This window comes from Ochotona curzoniae, unplaced genomic scaffold (assembly GCF_017591425.1).
Source record: "Ochotona curzoniae isolate NIBS_2020 unplaced genomic scaffold, NIBS_Ocur_1.0 patch58, whole genome shotgun sequence".
Classification (NCBI taxonomy): Eukaryota; Metazoa; Chordata; class Mammalia; order Lagomorpha; family Ochotonidae; genus Ochotona; species Ochotona curzoniae.
Genome location: NW_024467037.1, coordinates 103,980 through 126,181, shown reverse-complemented (window position 1 = coordinate 126,181; position 22,202 = coordinate 103,980). Strand labels below are relative to the sequence as shown.

The 22,202-nt window shown below is 39.7% G+C and overlaps 1 protein-coding gene and 1 pseudogene across 1 annotated transcript in view; both read left to right on the top strand.

Annotated features, from left to right (window-relative positions):
* LOC121168116 (protein FAM117B) overlaps positions 1–22,202 on the top strand; it is an 86,110-nt gene that overhangs the window by 36,591 nt on the left and 27,317 nt on the right. The window contains exons 2-3 of the mRNA XM_040997906.1: positions 8,028–8,179; positions 22,095–22,187. Coding sequence (XP_040853840.1) covers positions 8,028–8,179; positions 22,095–22,187 — 245 coding nt within the window. The remainder of the gene's footprint in view (positions 1–8,027; positions 8,180–22,094; positions 22,188–22,202) is intronic.
* Positions 13,596–15,304, top strand: LOC121168117 (annotated as a pseudogene).

The following is a 22,202-nucleotide window of genomic DNA, read 5'->3' as shown; positions in this document are numbered from 1 at the left end:
TTGAGGACGGCCCAAAGTCATGGGACCCTGCACCCACAAGGGAGACTTGGAAGAAGCTCCTGGATCCTGACTTTGGGTTGGCTTAGCTCTGGCCATTGTTGTCATTCGGAGAATGAATCAGCAGATGGAAGACCTGTCTCTCCTTTTGCATGTAAAATCTATCTTTCCAATAAGAATAAATCTTAAAAAAAAATGGGAGGTGTGTGTGAAGAGATAGCTTGTATCCACCATTGAAAAATACTGGTCAATATGGGGCTGAATTGTGATGCCTATCCACTAGTGGATGGGGCCACTCTCAACACTGACATCCAATAGGGATTTGAGTTTGGCCACTGAGCTTCTGACCCAGCTGTCTGCTAGTGTGCCTGGGAAAGGATGTGGAGAATGACCCATGTGCTTGGGCTGCTGCACCCACCTGGGAGGTGCAGGCTTTGGCCTGGCCTAGGCCTAGCTCTTGTGAGCAGTTAGGAAGTGAAACAGCAGATGGATGATGTCTCTCACTCTAACTCTGCCCTTCAAACGAATAAATATATCTTTAAAAAGAAGTCCTTGACATGCTCCCTTTTCTTCCTTTCAACACTAAGTGATGTATGCCTCTTGGGACATTATTCTTCTGGAATTGTGTATGTAAGCGCAGACAGATTTCTCCAAATAAATATGCATCAGAGTGTTATCTTTGAATAGTGGCTTATTGGGAATTTTTTGTCCTATTATGTTTCTTCATATTGAATATCATTTTTATCCGTGAAAAAGTTTTTTCCTTCTGAATTCATGAATATGTCTAATTTTTCTCTCTCCAGTTTGCTGGTTTTATGGATAATAGAAAATAAAGCCTTGCAGCCAGTACCTAATCAAGTTCTACAAATGCTTCTGACACTTTGATAGCAATGTTTGGAGAACCTCTGTAATGTAACACCTGGGGCCATGGTTTGGACGCTGTGGTAGTGCTGCTCAAGTTACCTGGGAACCAGTTGAACTGGTACTGTTGGCTGGAGAGCTCTGTGTTCCAGAGCCCAAGGCATTGACTCAAGTTCCCAGGGCCACACCCTGCTGTACATAGTTAGCCTAGCCTCTCTACAGAATTGGTTTTTGAACAAGTAAATTGTAACTGTTGTTTTACTTAGAATTAATTTTTAAAATCTATCAGACACAGCTATCCTTGTTGATAGAAGACACATTCAAAATCATTTTCTGTATCTCCTGTCATTCTCCTCAGTTGAATATAAATGATCTTAGTTAACCAAGAAAATTAATTTTTTTTTGTCACTGGCCATTTAAGACATACCTCCTATATTTCAGGTGTTGTCTTAATCAATGGGATGGGGGAAAATAAAATTACCAGTGTATAAAATTGCCCTGTAACAGAGTGTAGAAGCAGCCAAGGGACTATTGCCAACATAGTAAGCCAGGCTGCAGCAGCAGCAGCACACAGGAGGGCTTTTAAAAAAATATTTGCTTATTTATTTTTATTGGAAAGGTAAATATACAGAGAGGAGGAGAGACAGAAAGATCTTCCATCCGATGATTCACTCCCCAAGTGAGCACAATAGCCGGAGCTGAGCCAATCTGAAGCCAGGAGCCTCTTCCAGGTCTCCCATGCGGGTGCAGGGTCCCAAGGTTTTGGGCAGTCTTCGACAGCATTTCCAGGCCACCCGCAGGGAGCTGGATGGGAAGCAGGGCCGTCGGGATTAGAACCAGTGGCCATATGGGATCCCAGGTGTTCAAGATGAGGACTTTAACCACTATGCAATTGCGCCGGACCCCAGGAGGGCTTTTGACCCAAATGTTAATGAGTTTCTCGGGCTTGGGGAGGTTTTTCTGCAGGATGCGATAATATCTGAACCGAATTTTGAGAGTTTAAGCATTAATTATCCAAATCAAAGAGATTTAGACGGAGACAAAGGACCTCAGAGGGATACAAGGGCAGGGCACATACTGTTAGGAACTGAAGGTAATTTAGGCAGAGAGGTGACTTGGAAAGCCAGATCATGAAGGATCTTGTCAGCTGTTGTCTTTCCCTAGGCTTCATTGTAAATGTAGCCTTTGTTCACTTGGGCTGGGAAACTTTGAGTCATCTTTGCTTCTTCAAGGTTCCCTTCCCTCCTATAGTTTCCCTCACAATTAGACACCAAATTCTGTCAGTTTGAAAATTTTAGATTGAAGTGGAATGATGCCACATTCGGTGTAGACTGTAGGTTCTTTTGGCAGGCTGTGACTTTTTGTTTCTAGGACTTAGCACTGGTTTACAAACCTTGGTAATGTATAAGTAGGTTACCAGAAGGAAGTTCAAAAGAAAAAGTTTTCAGTATTTTTTTTAAAGATTTATTTATTTTTATTATAAAGTGAGATATACAGAGAGGAGGAGAGAGAGAGGAAGATCTTCTGTCCGATGATTCACTCCCCAAGTGAGCGCAATTGCCAATGCTGTGCAGATCCAAAGCCAGGATCCCCGAGCTTCCTCCAGGTCTCCTATTTGGGTGCAGGATCCCAAAGCATTGGGCCGTCCTCAACTGCTTTCCCAGGCCACAAACAGGAAGCTGGATGGGAAGTGGAGTTGCTGGGATTAGAATCGGCACCCATATGGGCCCCCGGCATGTTCAAGGCGAGGACTTTAGCCACTAGGCCATGCCACCGGGCTCGAAAGTATTCAGTATTTTTACAAGAGACCATGTTGACCATATGTAACACTCTTGAATTTCCATTTAAGTTTGTAAATAATAATCTGATAATCAGGGGAAGTATGATTGAGAAGTTAAATTTTGGATAATTAAGTCTTCAAAATTTGGGGATAGTGTTGTGTGGCACAGGTCGGTTAAGCCTCTGCTCGCAATGCCAGCATATCCTGGCCTGATAAAGTGTCTGAGAAACAAACAGAAAATAGCTTACATAGTTGAGCCTCTGCCACTGACATTGGAGGCCCAGATGGAGTTCTGCATCTATTTGGGCCTTTTCGGGAGTGAACCAGTGGATGAAACATCTTTCTTGTCTTCTTGTTACTTTGCTTTTCAAATAAATAAATCTTTTTTTTTTTTTTAAACAGTCCTTAACATTAGAGGTTTTATGAAGTTTTGTCTGAGTGCCCTGGCTGACAACTGAAGCAGCAACTGTTTGTATTTAGGAAAGGGAAGTGCAAGTACTGTATCAGAATTGCTTTTGGCAACTTGATTTTAGTTGAATAGTTTACCAAGTTATGTGTGTATTTTCCCTCCTTGCTGAGAACAGTCTTCTTGAGGTTCTTCCAGAAGGAATTAACGGGTTTTTTTTAGTTAAAGGAAAAATCATAAACATATATTTATTGCTTTTCACGTGGCCCAGTTAATATGGGCACATTTTTTTAAAACCTGTATGTGCTGCATTTTGTGTTCTGTTGAGTCACATTGCACTATAAAAGGAAAACTAGATGGAGAGATGATTAGTATGTATAACAAATAAGCATTATTTTGGTGAAATAGTTGTGCCGTTTTGAAAGCATATTGTGTCAGAGACCTATCTGAACAGCGGTACTAATTATCAGCTCCTCTGCTCTTGGAACTATTGTGTTGGTAGAATTGGATCTTTGGTTGTGTGGCTCACATAGCTACAACTCGACCTTTATGCTTGCAACTTTGCAATACTCTTAGAAGACAATAACATAATACAATTAGAAAAGAAATATCAAAAGTGTTCATATGCATATATGAAAACCAAGGTATTTGCCGTCAAATGGACAACAGTGGTTGTAGTGCAGTACATTTGTTTTATATTTTAAAGCCTCTGTCAGAATTAAGTGTAAAGTAGCTGGTCTCATCCCTGGGGGTTCCCTGCCCTACTCCTCAAAAGAGAAACCATTCTTCCACCACAGAAAGCATGACATAAAGGCATACTATGTAAAATGTAGGAGTCAGCAGACTTCCTAGATGATAAAATTTAGATTTTGTAGGCCAAAAACCAAAACAAAGATACTGTATGACATAGGAAACAATTTTCATACTTTTAATTGGTGAAATTTTAAAATATAACTTTGAACCTTTTTGTGTGTGTGATGCAGTTCTAATGAGAAGAGAAAAGCCTTTTGCTGGGGCCAGTGTTGTCTGTAATGCCAGTGTCCCGTGAGGGTGCCACTTATGATCCAGTTCCCTGTAATGGCCTGGGAAAGAAGTGGAAGATGGCCCAGGTGCTTGGGCCCCTGCACCCACGTGGGGAGACCCAGGAAAAGTTCTTGATTACTGGCTTTAGCCTGCACCAGCCCTGGTGGTTTTGGCCGTTTGGGGGTTGAACCAGCAGTTGAACCAGCAGATGAAAACTCCTTTTCTTTCTCTGTCCCTATTTAACTCTGCTTTTCAAATAAAATACATAAATCTTTAAAAAATTTTAGCCTAATTTTGGTTTAATGTCATTATCAAATCAATTGCAAAGATTCATCAGTTATACTGATTTGTAATGAGAGTTTTACATATTATCTTTGAATGTGACTTGCACTCACGTGAGTTATATGTGGCATAACTGTCAGTATTATTTGTAGCATGCTGAGCAGCTGTGTGAAACTGTGAAACAACCAGAAAAGGTGGTCTCTGTTGCATTTGCTTAATTCTGTTTTTATAACACAAAGCTGTCAAGGATAACACGTAATATTATATCTGTATTCCAATAGAATTTTATTGTGGACACTAAAATTTGACCTTAATGTACTTTTGTGTGTGTCACAATATAGATATATTTGTAAAAGATTTATTTGTTTGAAAGGCAGAGAGAGGGAGATCTTCCCTCAGCTGCATCACTCCCTAGATGGTTTTAACAGCTGGGAGAGGGCCAGGCCAAAGCCAGGAGCTCTATCTGAATCTCCCACATGGGTCCATTAGAGCATCTGATACTTAAACTGACATCCATATGGTATCCCAGTGTTGCAGGCAGCGGCCCTATTTACCATAATGCTGGCCCCACTAAGTGAGGGTTGGCCATGTGGTGTAGTGTGTTAAGCTTAAAGCTTGTTAGAGCTCCTTCGAGCTGTGGGTATGCATACATTTCTCACTTTTCTCCACTGTCATCCTTTAATACCATTTTCCCAAGAATATTTTGAATTACTCTTTCCATCTTTTGGGCTGGTTCTAAGTAACCATGGGGCAGTTGTGTTAGTTAGTTTTCTGTCGCTGTTGAAGGTTTCTGTTACTTTTAAAATGTTAATGCTGCTAATAGGAGGGAACTGAGTTGGAAATGGAGTGACTGGAACTCAAACCAGGTGCCTGTATGGGATGCTGGTACTGCAAGCAGAGGCTTCCTGCTATGCACTAGTGCAAGCCTTACAAAATATGCATTTTTAACGAGGATGCCAGAATGATTTTATTGTGCTGACTCATACCTTGAGAAATGTTATATGTTGGAGCCTGCTCTGAGATAAATACCTATGTCCTATTGAACTGAGAATGGAAAGTAGGACTTTGCTTCTCGCATGGGTAAAATTTTCGTAGGTGTAATGTGAGTGTGCACCAGATAGAGACCAACCAAATACAGTGGGAAGAACAGAGAAACATTTTAGTAGTACCACTAACTGGCTATGCCACAGCAGACAAATGACTTCTCCATGTTGCCATGTTGTTCACCCCTTGCCACCAACCCAAATCTGCAGTGCCCTGCTTTAGAAATGCAGTCTGTCTCAGAGAATGCACAGTTGTGAAGCCAGTGGCACACCAATATGAAGAGGTTTGATGATTAGGAGCTAAGCTCTGAAGTTGCATTGAATGTAAACAGTGTGCCTCTGATGTGATTACATATAACATCAAACACATTCTCTCCTCTTTTTCTCTCTTATCATTGGCTCCTCTTTCCATGAGCTTTTCTATCTCTTCAGGTGTGTTCTGTAAGGTCATTTCTGTCCACTTCTCAAGATTCGACCTCTCTTCCTTGCTTCAGTGTTTCTCACAACACACAGCGCCTTTAATAATAGAGTTACCATGATTAAGGACATTTGAAAGATCGGAAAACAACTGAAAAGTTCCTGAGACTGGAGAGCATTAGGGTAAAGTTGACCAAGAGTGATTGGAAGCTGAGTTTTGGTGTAGGTTCACGGTGTTTTCAGAGCTAGTGTCAAAGCCAAATCCTTCCTAGAGTCGTGAGGTTCTTAGTCTTTGCTGTGGTCATCCTCTGCAATTAACCTGCTGTTACTAGTATTTTCATTTTCTGTTTTTAGGAGAGTCAGGGGCTTTTTTTTTTTTTTGAAAGGCAGGTTCCTCCACAGATTTTTCAATTTGCTGGTCAACTTCCCAAGTGGTCACAATGACTGGAGCTGTGCTGATCTGAAATCAGGAGCCAGGAGCTTCTTCCAAATCTTCCACATGGCCTTAGACTGTCCTCTGGTGCATTCTCAGGCCAAAAGCAGGGAGCAGGATTGGAAGTGGAGTAGCAGGCATGAGCTGGTGCCCAAATGGGATGCTAGCACCACAGATAGAGGATCAGTGCATTGTTGCATCACTGTGCCATCCCCACTTTCATTTCTAAGTTGTTACTATTGTCACTTTCGTATTCACTGTTTATTAGTACTTAATTATTGGTTTATTTATACCTGTCTTTGCTGCTCAGTTCTACTTCTTACACCTCACTCTTGCTTGGTTTAAATTAGTTTCCTTTTGTAGTACTTTTTTTTCTTTACAATTTATTTGAAAGGCAGAGCTACAGTGTGTGTGTGTACTCATCCACTGATTGATTTCCCACTTTGCTGCTGTGGCTGCAGTAGGGTGGGTGCGAAGCCAGGATTTTGTTCTGAGTCTTCCCACATGGACACAGGGGCCCAAGCATTTGGGCCATCTGCTGTTTTTCCATGCCGTTAGTAAGGAGCTGAATTGGAAGTGGAGCAGCCAGGTCTCAAACTAATGCTCATGTGTGATGTCATTGCCATACATGGTAGCTTTCTGTCCCACGTCACAGCACTGACCCCTGTGATACCTTCTTTGAAGTAACTTCTGTGGAATGTGTTTGCTTGATCAATCTTCTAGTCTTTATGAATGAAAGTTTACATTGAATGAAAGTGTTTGCTTGTTAAGATTTATTTATTTGAAAGAGTTTGAGGGAGAGCATAACCGAGCTTCCATACACTGGTTCACTCCATAAATGTCAGCAGTAGTTGGGACTGGGCCAGACTGGAGCCAGGAGCTTCATCTGCATCTCCAACATTGCTGTATCACCCATGTACTTGGGTCTTCTTCAGTTTCCTTCTCAGGCTCATTCACAGAGAGCTGGATTGATTGTGAGCAGCTGGGTCTTAAACAGGCACCCATAGGGGATCCCTATGTAGCAGGTGGTGGTTCACCCTGCTTGGGCACATTGCTTTGCTGGCCCCTACCCTCAGTCTTGAATAACAGTATAGAATTCTAGATTGATAGTTAAAATATCATTGCTACATGAAGCTCATCAGTGTGTTTTGTCCTTTATTATTACTGATGAGAATTAGTTTTTGGTCCTCTTCTGTAAGATTTTTGCACTTTATATTAAGAGTTCTACGTTTTCACCACGATGTGTCTATATTCTGTTTTGTTCTGAAGATTATTTTCTTTCATCAATTCTGGAAAATAATTTCTCTTTGAATATTTTTTTTCTTTCTTGGAATTACGCATATTATCAAAGATAGACACTGAGAGATCTGATGCCCACAAGAACTGGGGCTAGAGCAGGACAAAGCCAGCAACCTGGAGTTCACTCCACATCTCTCCTTAGCAGGCAGAAACCCAAGTGTTTGGGCCATAACTTGCTGTCTCCCAGTGTGCCGATTAGCAGGAAGCTGGAATTAGCTGTGGAGCTGGGATTCAATCCACACGTTCCAATAAGAGATGCTGGCAACCTAATCAGCATTTTAAGTGCTGAGCTAAAGGCCTGCCCATAAAAATTAATAACATTTTTAATTTTCATTTTCTTCTCAATTGTGTCAATGGCTGTTTCTTTTTATTGCTTATTTTTTATATATTTAAGTTAGAAAGTTTAAACACGATTTAAAGTTTAGTTTCTACTCTATTTTCTTCCTAACCTACTTTTCTAAATAAATGCCTTTGTCTTAAATCCAGGTGACAAAACACGACCACCCTCGTCAAGCCCCTCCAGTATTATCCGACGCACTTCCTCCCTGGATACACTTGCTGCTCCATACCTTGCTGGACACTGGCCTCGTGACAGTCACGTGCAAGTCACACCTTGCATGAGGGACAAAGCCACACAGGTAAGTCTGTTACAGTTCTGATCTGTGTTTTATCCTAAAACTGTTTCTCATGATATTTCTTCTACTCTGTGTTCAGATTTTTAGAGCATTGGTATACACTGGAATTTCCCGGGAAGTTATCCAAATGCGGATTCCGTGGATGACACAACAGATTTCCTCCTTCCTTTTTTCCTTTCTCCTTGCCTTACCCCTCCTCTCTCTTCCCTTTTCCTGCCGTCTGCTCTCAGTCTGCTTTTCTTTACAGCCTCCTCTTCTCTCCTGTCTTCCCCTTCCTGTTCTCTCCTCTCCCCCTTTTTTCTTTTCTACTTCCCCTTCCCTCTCCTTTCCATCCATCCATCCATCTATATCCATCTGTAAGTCAGTTACAGAGAGAGAGGGCAGGGGAGGATGAAGAGACAGATCGTTCATCCACTGGTTTCACTCCCTAGATGGCTGCAGTGGCCAGGGCTGGGCCAGACTGAAGACAGGATCTCCCATGTGTGTAGCATGGACCCGGGTGCTTGGACCATGTTCCATTAGGTTCCCAGGATGTTTGATGAAAAGTAATCAAGGTATAACGAACCAACACCTGTATGGGATGCTGGTATTGCAGGCTTTCCCACTATGCCACAACGCTGGCCTCATTACCTTAAGATATTCTAAAATAGATCTCAGCTGGAGAATGGGAATGTGCATTTTAAACTATTCCCAAAGTAGTTTTGATACATACAGAGATAATTTATGAGTCTGATTTTCCCCCGCTGTTCTCTATCAGTTTTAAACATCACAATGTACTTAACATCCAGAATTTTTTTGAAAGATTGTTATTTTTATTTGAAAGGCAGAATTACAGAGAAAGAGATTTTGCATCTGCTGAGTCACTCACCACATGGCTAAAATAGCTGGGTTTGAGCTAGTTTCCTATATTGTTATCAGACAACTGCTAATGATTGGAAATGGAGCAGCACGGTCTTGAACTGGCACCCATGTGAGATGCTGGAGCTACAGGCAGAGGCTTATAACCTGCTCTGCTGTGGCACCGGCCCCAACATGCAGAATTTGAACTTTAGATTTCTAATAATAAGGACTACTTACCATTCAACCTTACAGAAGTCTTGGGAGGTGGGGAGTATATTAAACTGCTAAGAGGTTCTATCAATATCCTGGAAAAGGATCCCAAGAAGCAAGATTTTATAATTTTAGCATTTTTTAATTAAACAATGTTTGAAATCATTCAGATCTCATTCCTGGTTTCACAGGCAAGGAAGCTGAGGTCTGCGTTAGTACTACCAGTGGAAGACAAATGTTAGCTTGTTGTAGTTTTTTTAAGAGTATTTGCCACAACAGTTGGAATGAATTATTAATATAATTGTGTTTTATACTAACTAGATAATGAACCCTATAAAAGAAATTGTGACTGGCTTGTCTGTTGTTGTGTTTCCATTTCAAGAGTTGGTACTATACCTGATGGAATAAGTGCTCAAGGAATATTTGCAAAGGAATAAATGAATATTTATTGTCTCTGTTGCTATTGAAGAATGAAAAGCACTTACAGATTTAGAAGATTCTTGATTGTTGGAAATCAGCTAGGGTGCTGCTTGGTTTATATTTCAAATGTACAAATCTATATATACAATGCCTACTTTTTTTTCCCCCCACCAAAGTAGAAACCTTTTATTTCCTTTTTTGAGAACTTTTGGAAATGTTCTTGGGCTGGTGGATTCTTAGCCCAGAAGGTTTTGAAAGAATGTCTTTATTTGGGGCTTAGTAAATACAGTTTAGGGTGGTTTTGAATTTTCATGTTGGTTTCCAAAATTCCAGGTGTTCTTGGTGATCTTAACTTATTTTTTGACTGATAGTCTTGAAACCAAGTCCTTCGGTTAAGACCAATGTGTGGGATTTGAGATTAATTTGTGGTCTATACTTCACTGGCAAATACTTAAATGTAAGTGTGTAGACTTATCAGAGATAATGGATCTTTCCTCAAAGTTCAACTTTTTAAACCAGAATTCTGCAAAACTGTTTAGTAATTCAAGCTCTGCAATTACTGAAAATCTGTAGTGTTGCTCTCCTTACTGTAAGAGTGTGGAAATGAATTTAATCTCTTTTTGTTTTCTGTTTAATCCACATCGCACTTTTAAATTTGTATGCAGTTTTTCCTTGAATATTTGTGCAATGCTCTTTAATTTTCCCCTGCAATTTCAGACTCAGTGGGCTCAGATCTTTGTCATGTTAAGAGGAATATACTATCATGCAATCCAGTGGGAGCCCTTTAAGCTGTGGGAACAGTTCAATAAATAAGCCTTTTTTAAGCAAGTTGCTTGGACTTAGTTCTGACTCTATTGATAAAATATAAATCCCATGCTCTTCACCTTTTTCTAAATGTCTTCCAGTTTGGTAATGGGAAAACATACCAAGAGCACGTTGTTGATCTATCTTGTAAAGACCATGTGTTGAATCTCTGAAGAACAGTGCAGTGGTAGCTGGGCATTCTAGTCTTTCAATTATTGTGCTGGCTTCCTTCTTTATTAACTGAATTTGTCATAAGCATGATTAGTCAAAAATCCAAATTTCTTACTGGCTGATGTTGGGTTTCCCTACCCAGTGTCAATGTATACTAGTCAAGTCTCTTTAAAAATTATGGTAAACTATGTATAACTCAAATTTGTCATTTTGACCATTTAAAAACACACAATTTAGTTGCATTATGTTAGTACTATTATGCAACCATTGATACTATTTCTAAATCTTCATTCTCTAAAATGAGTAGAAACCCAACTCCACCTATTTTCCCTCTCCCCTATATCTGTTCTACTTCCTGTTTTCATGAATTTTTCTGGCGTAGGTATTTGATGTAAGTGGAATCATGTAATTTATGTGTTCCTGTGCTTTAGCGTAATGTTTTCAAAGTTCATCTGCCATAACTTTATTTTTTAATGGCTGAATAATATTCCACTGTATGGACATGCCTGCTTTTATTTGCCCATTGATTTACTGCTTCTACCCTCCTGGCTGTTTTGTGAACAGTGCTGCAGGTATCCGTACGAATCACTGTGCTCTGTTCCTTGTGACACATTTGGAGTAAGATTGCTGGGTCCTTTAGCATTTAGACTAAAGAAGCTGTCACAGTTATATCCTCATCAGCAGCTTGAAGTTTCATGCTGACCCTTGTTACTTTTTTATTTTTTTCATTATTTAGAGAATACTTTATTAGTTCTGTAATCAAACCCATGTAGATAAGACCTTACATATTTAATACATTGTGTTACCTCTGTACAAATGGAAAAAAAATTAAGTTTAACATTTCTAGACCAATATGACTGTTAATTTCTGTACAATGCCAACTCAACATGGTAAACTTGGATACTTTTCTCAAAGTTGACATCACAGCTAGTTTCCAAAAATTCAATTATATGTATGTATATATATATATAAAAAGATCAGTAATAGCAGTATGTTATGTATCAATGTCAGCAACAGCTTTTCCAGGTTCTGCAGTCGTCTGAACAAAATAACACTCCATTAACAAAAACAAAACACCCCAAAACAACAAAGTTCTGTTATGGTTGTGGTACCTGGCACCATTTTTTTAAAATTAGTTTCTCAGTCATCATCTGGAAAGCATACACTCTAGAGTAGCATCATTAAAGAGTTCTGATAGAGCACAGTCACTACTACATGTCATAAAGCAAGTACAAGTTATCTTACATTCACAGAGGCGTGGTACAGTACTGTCCTACAGCTATACTACTAGAGGGAACAATTCAGAGGCGTTGTTTGAGACTTGATTCTGCTTTTCCAGCAGAGGGCCCAAAGAATGGTATGACACAGCTTAGTAAAGAAATGCACCGTCTTTGCCGAGATGTCCTTTCATTAGTGACACAGTTCTAGGTACTCACTGTTTTTCATGAATTACCTGGTTTCTCTTCAGATAATATAAATCTTTCACATTTTGCCTTTTTAATTTTTAAAAAATGTTTACCTTGCTCATTTGAAAGAGTGATACAGAGAGACAGAATGAAATCTTCCATCTGCTGGTCTACTGCCCAAATGACTGCAGTGGCCAGGTCTGGGTCAGCCCAAAGCCAGCAGTCAGAAACTTTGTCCAAGTTTCCCATGTGGATGGCAGGAGCCCAGCTATTCAGGACATCGTCCACTGCTTTCCTAAGTGCACTAGCAGGTGGCAACCCTGCTGTTCTATAACATGGACGCCTTTTTTTTTTTTTTTTTTTGGTAATCATCTTGGTAGATATGCAGTAGTAGATGGTTGTGATTTGATTTGTGTTTCCCTACCTAATGCTGTTGAGCTTATGGTGTGCTTGTTTGTGATCTTTAGACTCCAGGTACTTGAAGATATGTGTACTCTGCTATTTAAAAGTATGAGGAGCTAATAGTACCTATTCTTTAAAGAGTTTTTAGACAACTGAATAAGGAGATATACAAGAAGCCGGGTATGGTACATGATGGTATTTTAAAAATGCGTGTTATTTTTAAAATTACCTTAAATAATTGTCAGAAAAAGAATGAGAGGTGGGTTCAGTTTCCTGTGTAATTTAATCAATAGCTGTTAATTTCCTGGAATATTGTGCTTAAGAACATTCAGGAAAAAGGATTACTGAGACTGATGAGCAGTTTCTGGCCCTAGGGTGTGGCCTGGAACCTGTCCAGGCAGTCCAGCCATACAAAAATACAGAAACCTTGTCCTGTTTTACAGATGTTGCTTCTAAAACGTTGCTGTAGGCCTTTGACAAGTTACATCTTGTCTCCACTCTGAGCCCTGGTATCTTCATTTTGAAACAATTATGTATCACTCCCTTTGCCAGCTCCTGGGGGGATGTATGGGAATAGGAGGAGGAGGATTCGGAAAGCACAAGGGCAACATCAAAAATGCTAGGAATATAAAAAAAAGTTAGGAATATGGGAATACGTTTTTAGAGATACTAATCTTATCCCCTGTCCTGTCTCATACCTCCCCATTTACTTTGGCTGTAAGAATGAGTGAATAAAATCCCAGAACCTATAGAATTGGAATTATATTATAAAATAAAAAATTAAAAAGAATAAGTGAATAGTTAATATTTTTCTATGTGTGATTATCATTATAATTTGATGCAAAGGTTGCAAAAATGTAGCATTGTTTTTTTTCCCTTGTGTCTTTGGCAGCCATTCCTTGTTCTCGTGTCCAAGGCCTGAGAGTCCTTGTACAAGTGCAACCCCGCAGAGCAGGGGTGATCTGTGGAACAGGTTGTGGAGTGATTGTCCATTTCTGCTTTATAGTTTTTACAGAACTGTATTGTCATCAGCCACTGCCTGCTCCCCACAAATCCTCAGCCTTCACTTTTTAAATCTGTTTATTATTTTTGCCTTCCAAAAATGTTTTTGTAAAAATTTTTGTGTACAGCATCACCTTCCTACATAGAAGTGTTAATTAATTTAAACTCATTTCTAGAGGATACATTTTGTAATTGCTTACTATGCAAAGTTAGGGAGAGAAAGTATAGCATGCTAAAAAAAAAAAGTATAGTATGCTTATGTGGTTGGGTAGTTTGGGATTCTCTACCCAAAAGAATTCTCTTTTCAACTTCCTTAATCTCCTAGGCTTTATTTCCCTAAGAGAGGTCTTACCGTAGTATCTTCAGTTTTGAGTTGGGATTAGTGTCTGCTTTTCCTTCATGCTTATTTTGTGTGTTTCCTAGGCATAAGCCAGTTATGTTTTATTGTTTGAATTCTTGATTTTTTTTCTCTTGGAACCTCTATTTTTCTGATACTTTTTTTTTTTACCACCATAGATAGATTTTGATTTCTCTTTTATGAGCTTGTACTTTTCCAGTTTGTGGAAAAGGTGAATCAGAAACTTTGTGATATGATCTACAATTAAAATCAGACATGGAAAAATGTTAATAAATTGGAGACTAATGGTATGAATTACTGAAGGTAACTCTTATAAATCTTCAAACTTGTGAGGCTGCCACTGTGGCCAGTGGCGAACTGCTGCCTACAATGCCAGCACCCTGTGTCATATCTGGGTGCTGATTGGAGTCCTGAGTTCCATCTCTCTAAAACCAAAACATACTAGCAGTTTCTTTCTACTCTCTGTTCCACTGTTCAGTCCCTGGCTGCCACTGTTCTACAGCGGTCTTCATGCGTTTGCCTATTTTAGACACAGCTTGCATCATACAGTGTGTGATTTTCTCTCTGGCTTTTTTGAGTCAGTGTGATGATTTGTGTAATAGCTTGCATCATCAGTTCATTTCTTTATAGGGCTGAATGACATTTTATTGCATGAATATGACTTATTTTATGTGTCCATTCATCAGTTGATGACCACAAATGTGAATGTGTATTTCTAGTCTGAGTTCTAGTCCATCTGTCTGCATGTCAGTCCTTATACCAATACTGTGTTCTCTAATTATTATAGCTCTGCAGTAATTTCAGAAATCACAGGTTTTATTTTCTTGTGCAACCTGATTCTGTGTAGTGGCTACACCATTTTGTGTCTTCACTGATAGTGTTCAGTCTCTCTATGTCCTTGCTGACATTTGCTTTGTTTTCTTTTGCATTTCCTTGATTAGTGGTGTTGAACACTTTTTCCATACACTCTTTTACTATTTGTATGTCTTCAGAGAAAAATCTAGTCATCCTTAATGAATTTTAAATTATAGTGTTCGCTTTTTAGCTATTGAGTTGTGGAAACTGCTTAATGTACAAAGTACGTTTAAAACGTTTGTAGGGACCTAAGTGCGCCATGGCTTTGGGAGGATGCAGCATCTCACCTGAGCTGAGCAGTGTCAGCACCTTCCCCAGGAGACAGGTTTAGTCAGCCAGCCCCAATTCCATGGTAACCATGTGCGACTGTAAGGCAGTGATCAAAATGCGGATATGCCTGAAGAGAAGCAATAGGATTCAGTGGAGTGCGCTACTCAAACACTGGAGAAATATAACATAGAGAAGGATATTGAGGCCCCCATCAATAAGGAGTTTGACAAGAAGTACAACCCCACTTGGCACTGCATTGTGGGGAGAAACTTCGGTAGTTATGTGACACATGAAACCAAACACTTCATCTACTTCTCCCTGGGCCAGGTGGCCATTCTTCTGTTCAAATCTGGTTAAAAGCATGGACTCAGCCACAAACCCAGTGATCCATGCAAAAACAAGAACTGCAGCCTAAATTCCAAATATCAGAGACTGCCTTGCCAAGGAATGCTTCAGTGTTTGAGCCTTTATTGTGTTTTGTGCAGGGCATTCTGTACTAGTTGTGGTTATAAACCGATTAGCCAATAATAGTTTGTATTTGTATTTATTTCATGCTTGGTTTTTTTCCCCACTCAGTTCATTCCCTTAAAAGAATAAAGGTTAGAGATTTTTAAAAAAAGTTTGTAGGAAAATTAAAACAAGTTTGGGAGCCTGGTGAGATGGTGCCTTTTGTGATGCTTTCATCGCATATAGGCTCCAGTTCACATCTAGCTGCTCCACTTCCAATCCAGCTCCCCAGTGACGTGCCTGGGAAAGCAGCATGTGTGGCTCAAGTGTTGGGTCTTGCACCTCATGGGAGTTCCAGGCTCCCTGCTCCCGCTTGCTCAACACCAGCTGTTATGACCATTTGGGAAGCAAATAAGTGAATGGCAAGCTTTGTCTCTCCCTTTCTGTCTATAATTCTGCTTTTCAAATTAATAAATACATTTTTTTAAAGTTTCATTCCACACACAAAAAATCTTGAAATCCAAGCATAGTTTTGACATAGTATTCATTTTTAAAGATACATTATTCGAAAGAGAGGCAGCAACAGAGAGGAGAGAGGGAGATATCTTTCATCTTCTGGTTTACTCCTCAAATGGCCAAGGTGGTCAGGGTTGGGCAAGGCCGAAGTCAGGAACTTCATCATGATATCCCACTTAGGTGGCAGAGGCCTAACTGCTTTGGGCCATTCCCTTTGTTTTCCAAAGTACATTAACAAGGAGCTGATGGGAAGTGGAGTAGCTGTGAGTCACACTGGTACCCATTTGGGATACCAGCATTGCATGTCTATGCAACAATGCTAGCCCCCATATTATGTATTGCTGTACAGAAGTTTAGAATTTGATGCAGTCAGTCTTGTCTGTTTTTGCTTTTGGTGTATTTGTTTTTCATATGTCTATGAACTCATTTGAAAGACCAATGACATGACCCTTAAACCTTGTATTTATTTCTAGAGGTGTACAGACTCAGGTCTTATGTTTAAGTGTTTCATGCATTTCAAATTGATTTCTGTGTATAAAGATCCAGATTATTTCTTTTGCACATGAATATCCAGTTTTTCTGTTTGTTAAAAAAAGGCTGTTCTTTCTGGACCTGGCACAATGGCTCAGTTGGCTAATCCTCCCCTTGCAAGTGCCAGGATCCCATAAGGGCACCAGTTCATGTCCAAGGTACTCCATTTCCCATTCAGCTCTCTGCTTGTAGCTTGGAAAAGCAACATAAGGTATCCCAAGTACCTAGGTTTCTGCACCCACGTAGGAGACCTGGAATTAGCTTGTGGCTTCGGATTGGCTCAGCTCTGGCTGTTGCTGCCATTTGGGGAATGAACCAGCAGATGGGATGATTTTTATCTCTCTCCTTCTTTCTGTAAATCTGCCTTTCTAATAAAAATAAATAAATCAAAATAAAAAAAGACTGTTCTTTCTTGATTAGCACCCCTGTCAAAGACCAGTTCCCCAAAAAAGGTGTAAGTTTATTTTCTGATCTCTTTCTTTTGTTCCTGGATATATATGTAATACAATATTTAAATATAGAAACTATATGTAATATATATACTACATATATTTTAAAGCATATATATTTAAAGTATTAGTATTATATATATTATATAGATAAGAAGTGGAGTATCTAGGACTCCAACTGACACCTGCTAGCATCACAGGTAGAGAGAATTAACCTGTTACACCATGGTGCCATCCCTTGTTATATATATATATACATACATACATATATATGTATATATATATATTTTAAAGATTTATTTATTTTTATTACAAAGTCAGATATACAGAGAGGAGAGACAGAGAGGAAGATCTTCCGTCTGATGATTCACTCCCCAAGTGAGCGCAACGGCCGATGCTATGCTGATCCGAAGCCAGGATCCAGGAACCTCTTCCAGGTCTCCCACACGAGTGCAGGGTCCCAAGACTTTGGGCTGTCCTCTACTGCTTTCCCAGGCCATAAGCAGGGAGCTGGATGGAAAGAGGAGCTGCCGGGATTAGAACCAGCGTCCATATGGGGTCCTGGCGCTTTCAAGATGAGGGCTTCAGCTGCTAGGCCATGCCGCTGGGCCCACTTGTAATATATTTTTAAATCAAGGAGTATGATGCCTCTAGCTTTGTTCTTCCTTAGAATTGATTTGGCTGTTCCTGATCTCTTGTAGTCCTACATAAAAATTTTGGACTTGGCTTTTCTATTTTATAAAAAATACTATTCAATTTTTTAAATAGAGATTGCATTAAACTTGTAGGTCATATGGATGACTTGGATAATATGAATACTTTAGCAATAAGTTTTTCAATTAATGAACCTGTTTCCTTTCTATGTTTGTTTTCCTAAATTTATTTCATCAGTAATTTGCAGTTTTTATTCTACATATTCTATACTCCTTTTTTATTCATAAGTATTTCCTTTTGGTTACTTTCTAAATGGGACTTTTTCTTATTTCCTTTTCAGATATCTTTATTGTACAGAATTATATCTGATTTTTGTATCATTGCTTATATGTCTTCTAAGTTTGTGAAATCTGTTATAGGTTAAAATTATCTCATATATGCTAAGTCTTTTGATTCATCTTACAATATTAGTAGGTAGATAATGTTTTTCCTTTTTTGTCAATGAAGAAGCTAAAGTTCACATAAGATAAATACCTTTTCTAAGATGACAAAAATGTTACATGATTTAACTGTGACTTAAACGTGTTTAACACCAACATATGTGATCTGAACCATGCTTACTGTGCTGCATATTTCCAAGAACGTGTTCATTAAGATTTAAATTTTTTTTACATTAAGGTCATTACTTTGGGACCAGTGTGGTGGTGGTGTAACAGGCTAATGCCCTACCTGCAGTGCCATCATCCCCCTATAGATGATGGTTCATGTCCTGACTGCTCTATTTCCAAGCCAGCTCTCTGAGTATGACCTGGGAGGGCAGTGGAGGATGGCCCAAAGCCTTGGGACCCTGCCCCCACATGGAGGGTTCCTGGTATCAGGTCAGCCAAGTTCCAATTGTTGCAGCTATCTGGGGAGAGGAGTGATCCATTGGATAGAACATCTCTGTATCTCTCCTTTCCCTGCAAATTTGCCTTTCAAATAAAATACATATATATGTGAACCTTTAAAAAAAAGAATGATCATTACTTTGTGGAGCAGCATCATGACACAGTGAATAAAGCCACTGCCTGTGATGCTGACATCCATGTGAGTGCTCCACTTCCCATCCATCTCTCTGTCCTTGATCTGGGAAAAGCAGCAGAGGATAGCCCAAGTGTTAGGCCCCTGACACCCACTGGGGAGACTGGAGGAGACTCCTGGATCCTTGTTTTGGGTTGGCCACATGGTCTGGGAAGTGAACCAGCTGATGAAAGATCTCCCTCTACATAGCTCTTTCAAATAAATACATGATTATTTTAGTCATTAGTTTGATTTTGATTTTAGTTTTATACTTTATGCACTCTGATCCTGTTTATATTGGCTTTTGTGACAGATGTTTTAAGGTTATATACAGAGCTATGGACCTTGGTATGGGAAATGGTAAGTACCAAGAAGGGTCACCTCTGGGACTTAATACAACATCAGATGGTAGCCTTAAACTGAAATTAGAGTTTAGGATTTAACAAGATATAGAGGGATGGGACGTTGATTGAATTATCCTGCCTCTGATTTGGAATTTAAGGATCTTTATTAGAATGGAATCTCCTGGAAGCTGGTATGATGGTGTAACAAGCAGTGCCGGCATTCTATATAGATGCTGATTCTAGTCTCAGTTGCTCTGGTTCTGATTGAGCTCCCTGCTAATGGCCTGGAAAGGCAGCAGAGCACAACCCAGGTCTTGGACCCCCCCAATACCCTGTGGGAGACCCAGAAGCTTCTGACTCCCGGCTCAGGACTAGACCTGCTCTGGCTGTTGAGGCCATTTGGGAAGTGAACTAGAGGGTGGAAAATCTCCATCCTCTCTATATAAGCCCAACTTTTCAAGTAAAATAAACAAATCTTAAAGAATGGAGTTGTCTTAGCTATAGATATCCAGACTTAGAGCACCGATCTATTGTGCTCTCAGTTTCTTGATTCTGGAAAACCTCTTTTTCACTTCACAAGACCGTTTAGTAATTGGTGATAGGTAGGTTAAGAATGAAAATTATACTATGTCAAAGATAGTTCAGTGCTTTGTATTGTTTTGAATGTGCTCTGTATTCAGGTAGTGTAAGATATTAAGAGGTACAGAAGCAGGCCTGGCGGAAGAGCCTAGTGGCTAAAATCCTTTCGTTGCACATGCCATGGTCCCATGTAGGTACCCGTTCATATCCCAGCTGCTCCACTCACCTTCCAGCTTGCTGCTTGTGGTCTGGGAAAGCAGTTGAGGATGGCCCAAAGGCCTGGGACCCTGCACCCGCGTGGGAGACCTGGAAGAGGCTCCTGGCTTTGGATTGGCTCAGATGCTACCGTCGTGGCCACTTGGGGAGTGAATCATTGGATGGAAGATCTTTCTGTTTCTCCTCTCTGTGTATCTGGTTTTCCAATAAAAATAAATAAATCCTTAAAAAATAAAATCAGAACTAACTTCTGAGCTGCCTTCCAGCTTGGCTGCTTTCTAGATCTGGAAAAAGAGGTACAGGAGACAACTTTTAGCAGCAATTCCATTTGCTACCACGTATATCCTCCCAGGGGTGATTCGCATTTTTTTTCTAGTGGCCCTGTAAGTAGGCAGTTACTACCTATATCTTCAAGTTTTTTTACTTGGCAACATATTGTGGATATGATTTCTATCTGTACATTGTAAATTTTGTTAATCATTGTTTATAGCTGCAAATGATTCTGTTGTAAAGATATGCCATAATGTATATATTCAAACCTAGACAAATCCAATTTATTTACATTGTCTCAATCTCTTATTTGTAGGAAAAGAGCTGAAAGGAGTATTGTCATTTGATATCTAAATATTATATTTTTTGCAATACAGGACAAATTGCCAAAAGAGGGGCTCCCGTATCAAATAGCCTGTGCCTTTACAAGTTGAACAGCAGGCACGGCATCCTCCTCCATTAAAGCTTACTAGTTTACACTCTTAACAATAATATAGGAGGGTTTATGTTACTAAATTGCTAAATTTAGTAAATTGCTAAACTAAATTGCTAAATTGCTAAATTGCATTTCTCTTCTGATAGCTAAGGGATGAGCATATTTTCATGGTCAAGTATTCAGTTACATGTTCTTTATGATACACTATTTTAATTGTAAGCATTTTTTTTTTGAAGATGTATTTGTTTATTTGAAAGGCAGAGTGACAGAGGAATCGGGGGAGAGAAGGATGTTCACTTCCCAAATGGCTGAAATAACCAGAACCGGGCAAGGAGCTCATAATTCCATTAGTCTTCCATGTGGGTGGCAGGAACCCCAAGTGCTTAGGCCATCTTCTGCTGCTTTCCCCGCATGTTAGGGGTTGGATCTGAGGCAGAGTGGCTGGGACTCAGCTGGTGCTCTGGTATGGAATACAGCACAGGCAGCAGCTAAACTTGCTGTGCCACAATGCCCGCTCTTGATAAACTTTTAAAATATTGGATATGGTGTAACTGCTAAAAACTTAGCATTTTTTAAGGCTATGTTCTGTATTCTTTAAACAAGACTACTTAGTTTAGAAGTTAAAATGATGAACTCTGTAGTGTTAGGTTTATTCCTTGGCTTTTGCTGCTTCGTAACTTAGAGACTTAAGAGGCAGCTTGTGTTGCATTGTGGTTTCCTTATCTACAGATGATGTGCAACATTTTATGTACTAAATCAGAGAAAATATATGAAAGTACAATGTCCAGTGTTCAGTAAGAATGTAAGAATGTCCGCTATTGCATGTAGGCATGCATGTCTATGCAAGTACTTAACTTTGTTCAAGAAATGGTAGAATGTGATTATGTATTAATAATAATTGCTGATTTTATTATTAATAGAAATGACAGAAACATGCTGAAATGGTCATTGTAATTCACTAACACTAGGAAAATTATAATTTGTGTTTTAAATATTTTGATTAATTTTTCTGCAATGAGAATGTTATTTTGTTTTTGTTTTTTGGGTCCAGAGGACTTTTATTTTTCCTTCACACTTACTTTGTCATGAATTCCTAGGGAGTCGGCTTTGACAGCTCAGACTCCTTTCCATGGGTTCTGACACAGTGGGCTGCTCTAGGGGGACAGACTGGGATTCAACCCAGGGACCTTTCTCTTTGGCTTCCCTCTTTTTCAAATCATTTTCCTTCATGCTTTTCAGGAAGCTGTCTCAGCCCTTGGAGTGTTCAGTATGCTCAGTATGCACAGTTATTTTCTTGGCATGAATCTTGCCCTTGTTTGTTTACAACAATGCCAACAGCATGCTGGGTAACACTGTGGACTCTTCCAGGTTTTCCACGGTTAACACTTAATGGGGCATTCCTTTTTGAACAGTAGCCATGTCCTTGATATCTGCAATGTCACCTTTCTTGTAAACACACATGCATGTGGTCAAAGGAACAACTCCATGTTTCCTGAAAGGCCTGGACAACAAGTGGCAGGCACCTCTCCTCTTTACCTTGGTGTTCATCATCTTGGAGAACTACTGGAAGTTGGAGATTCCAGCCAAAAGGGAGAATGTCTCTATGATAGCAGAATATACTGTAAATACTGTTAAATGAATTTTATTAAAAGTCTCCTCCCTTCTTTTTTCCTTTATAGACAGAGAGTGCATGGGCTGAAGAATACGCCGAGAAGAAGAAAGGATCACACAAGCGCTCAGCATCCTGGGGCAGCACAGACCAGCTGAAGGAGGTTAGAGACACACGC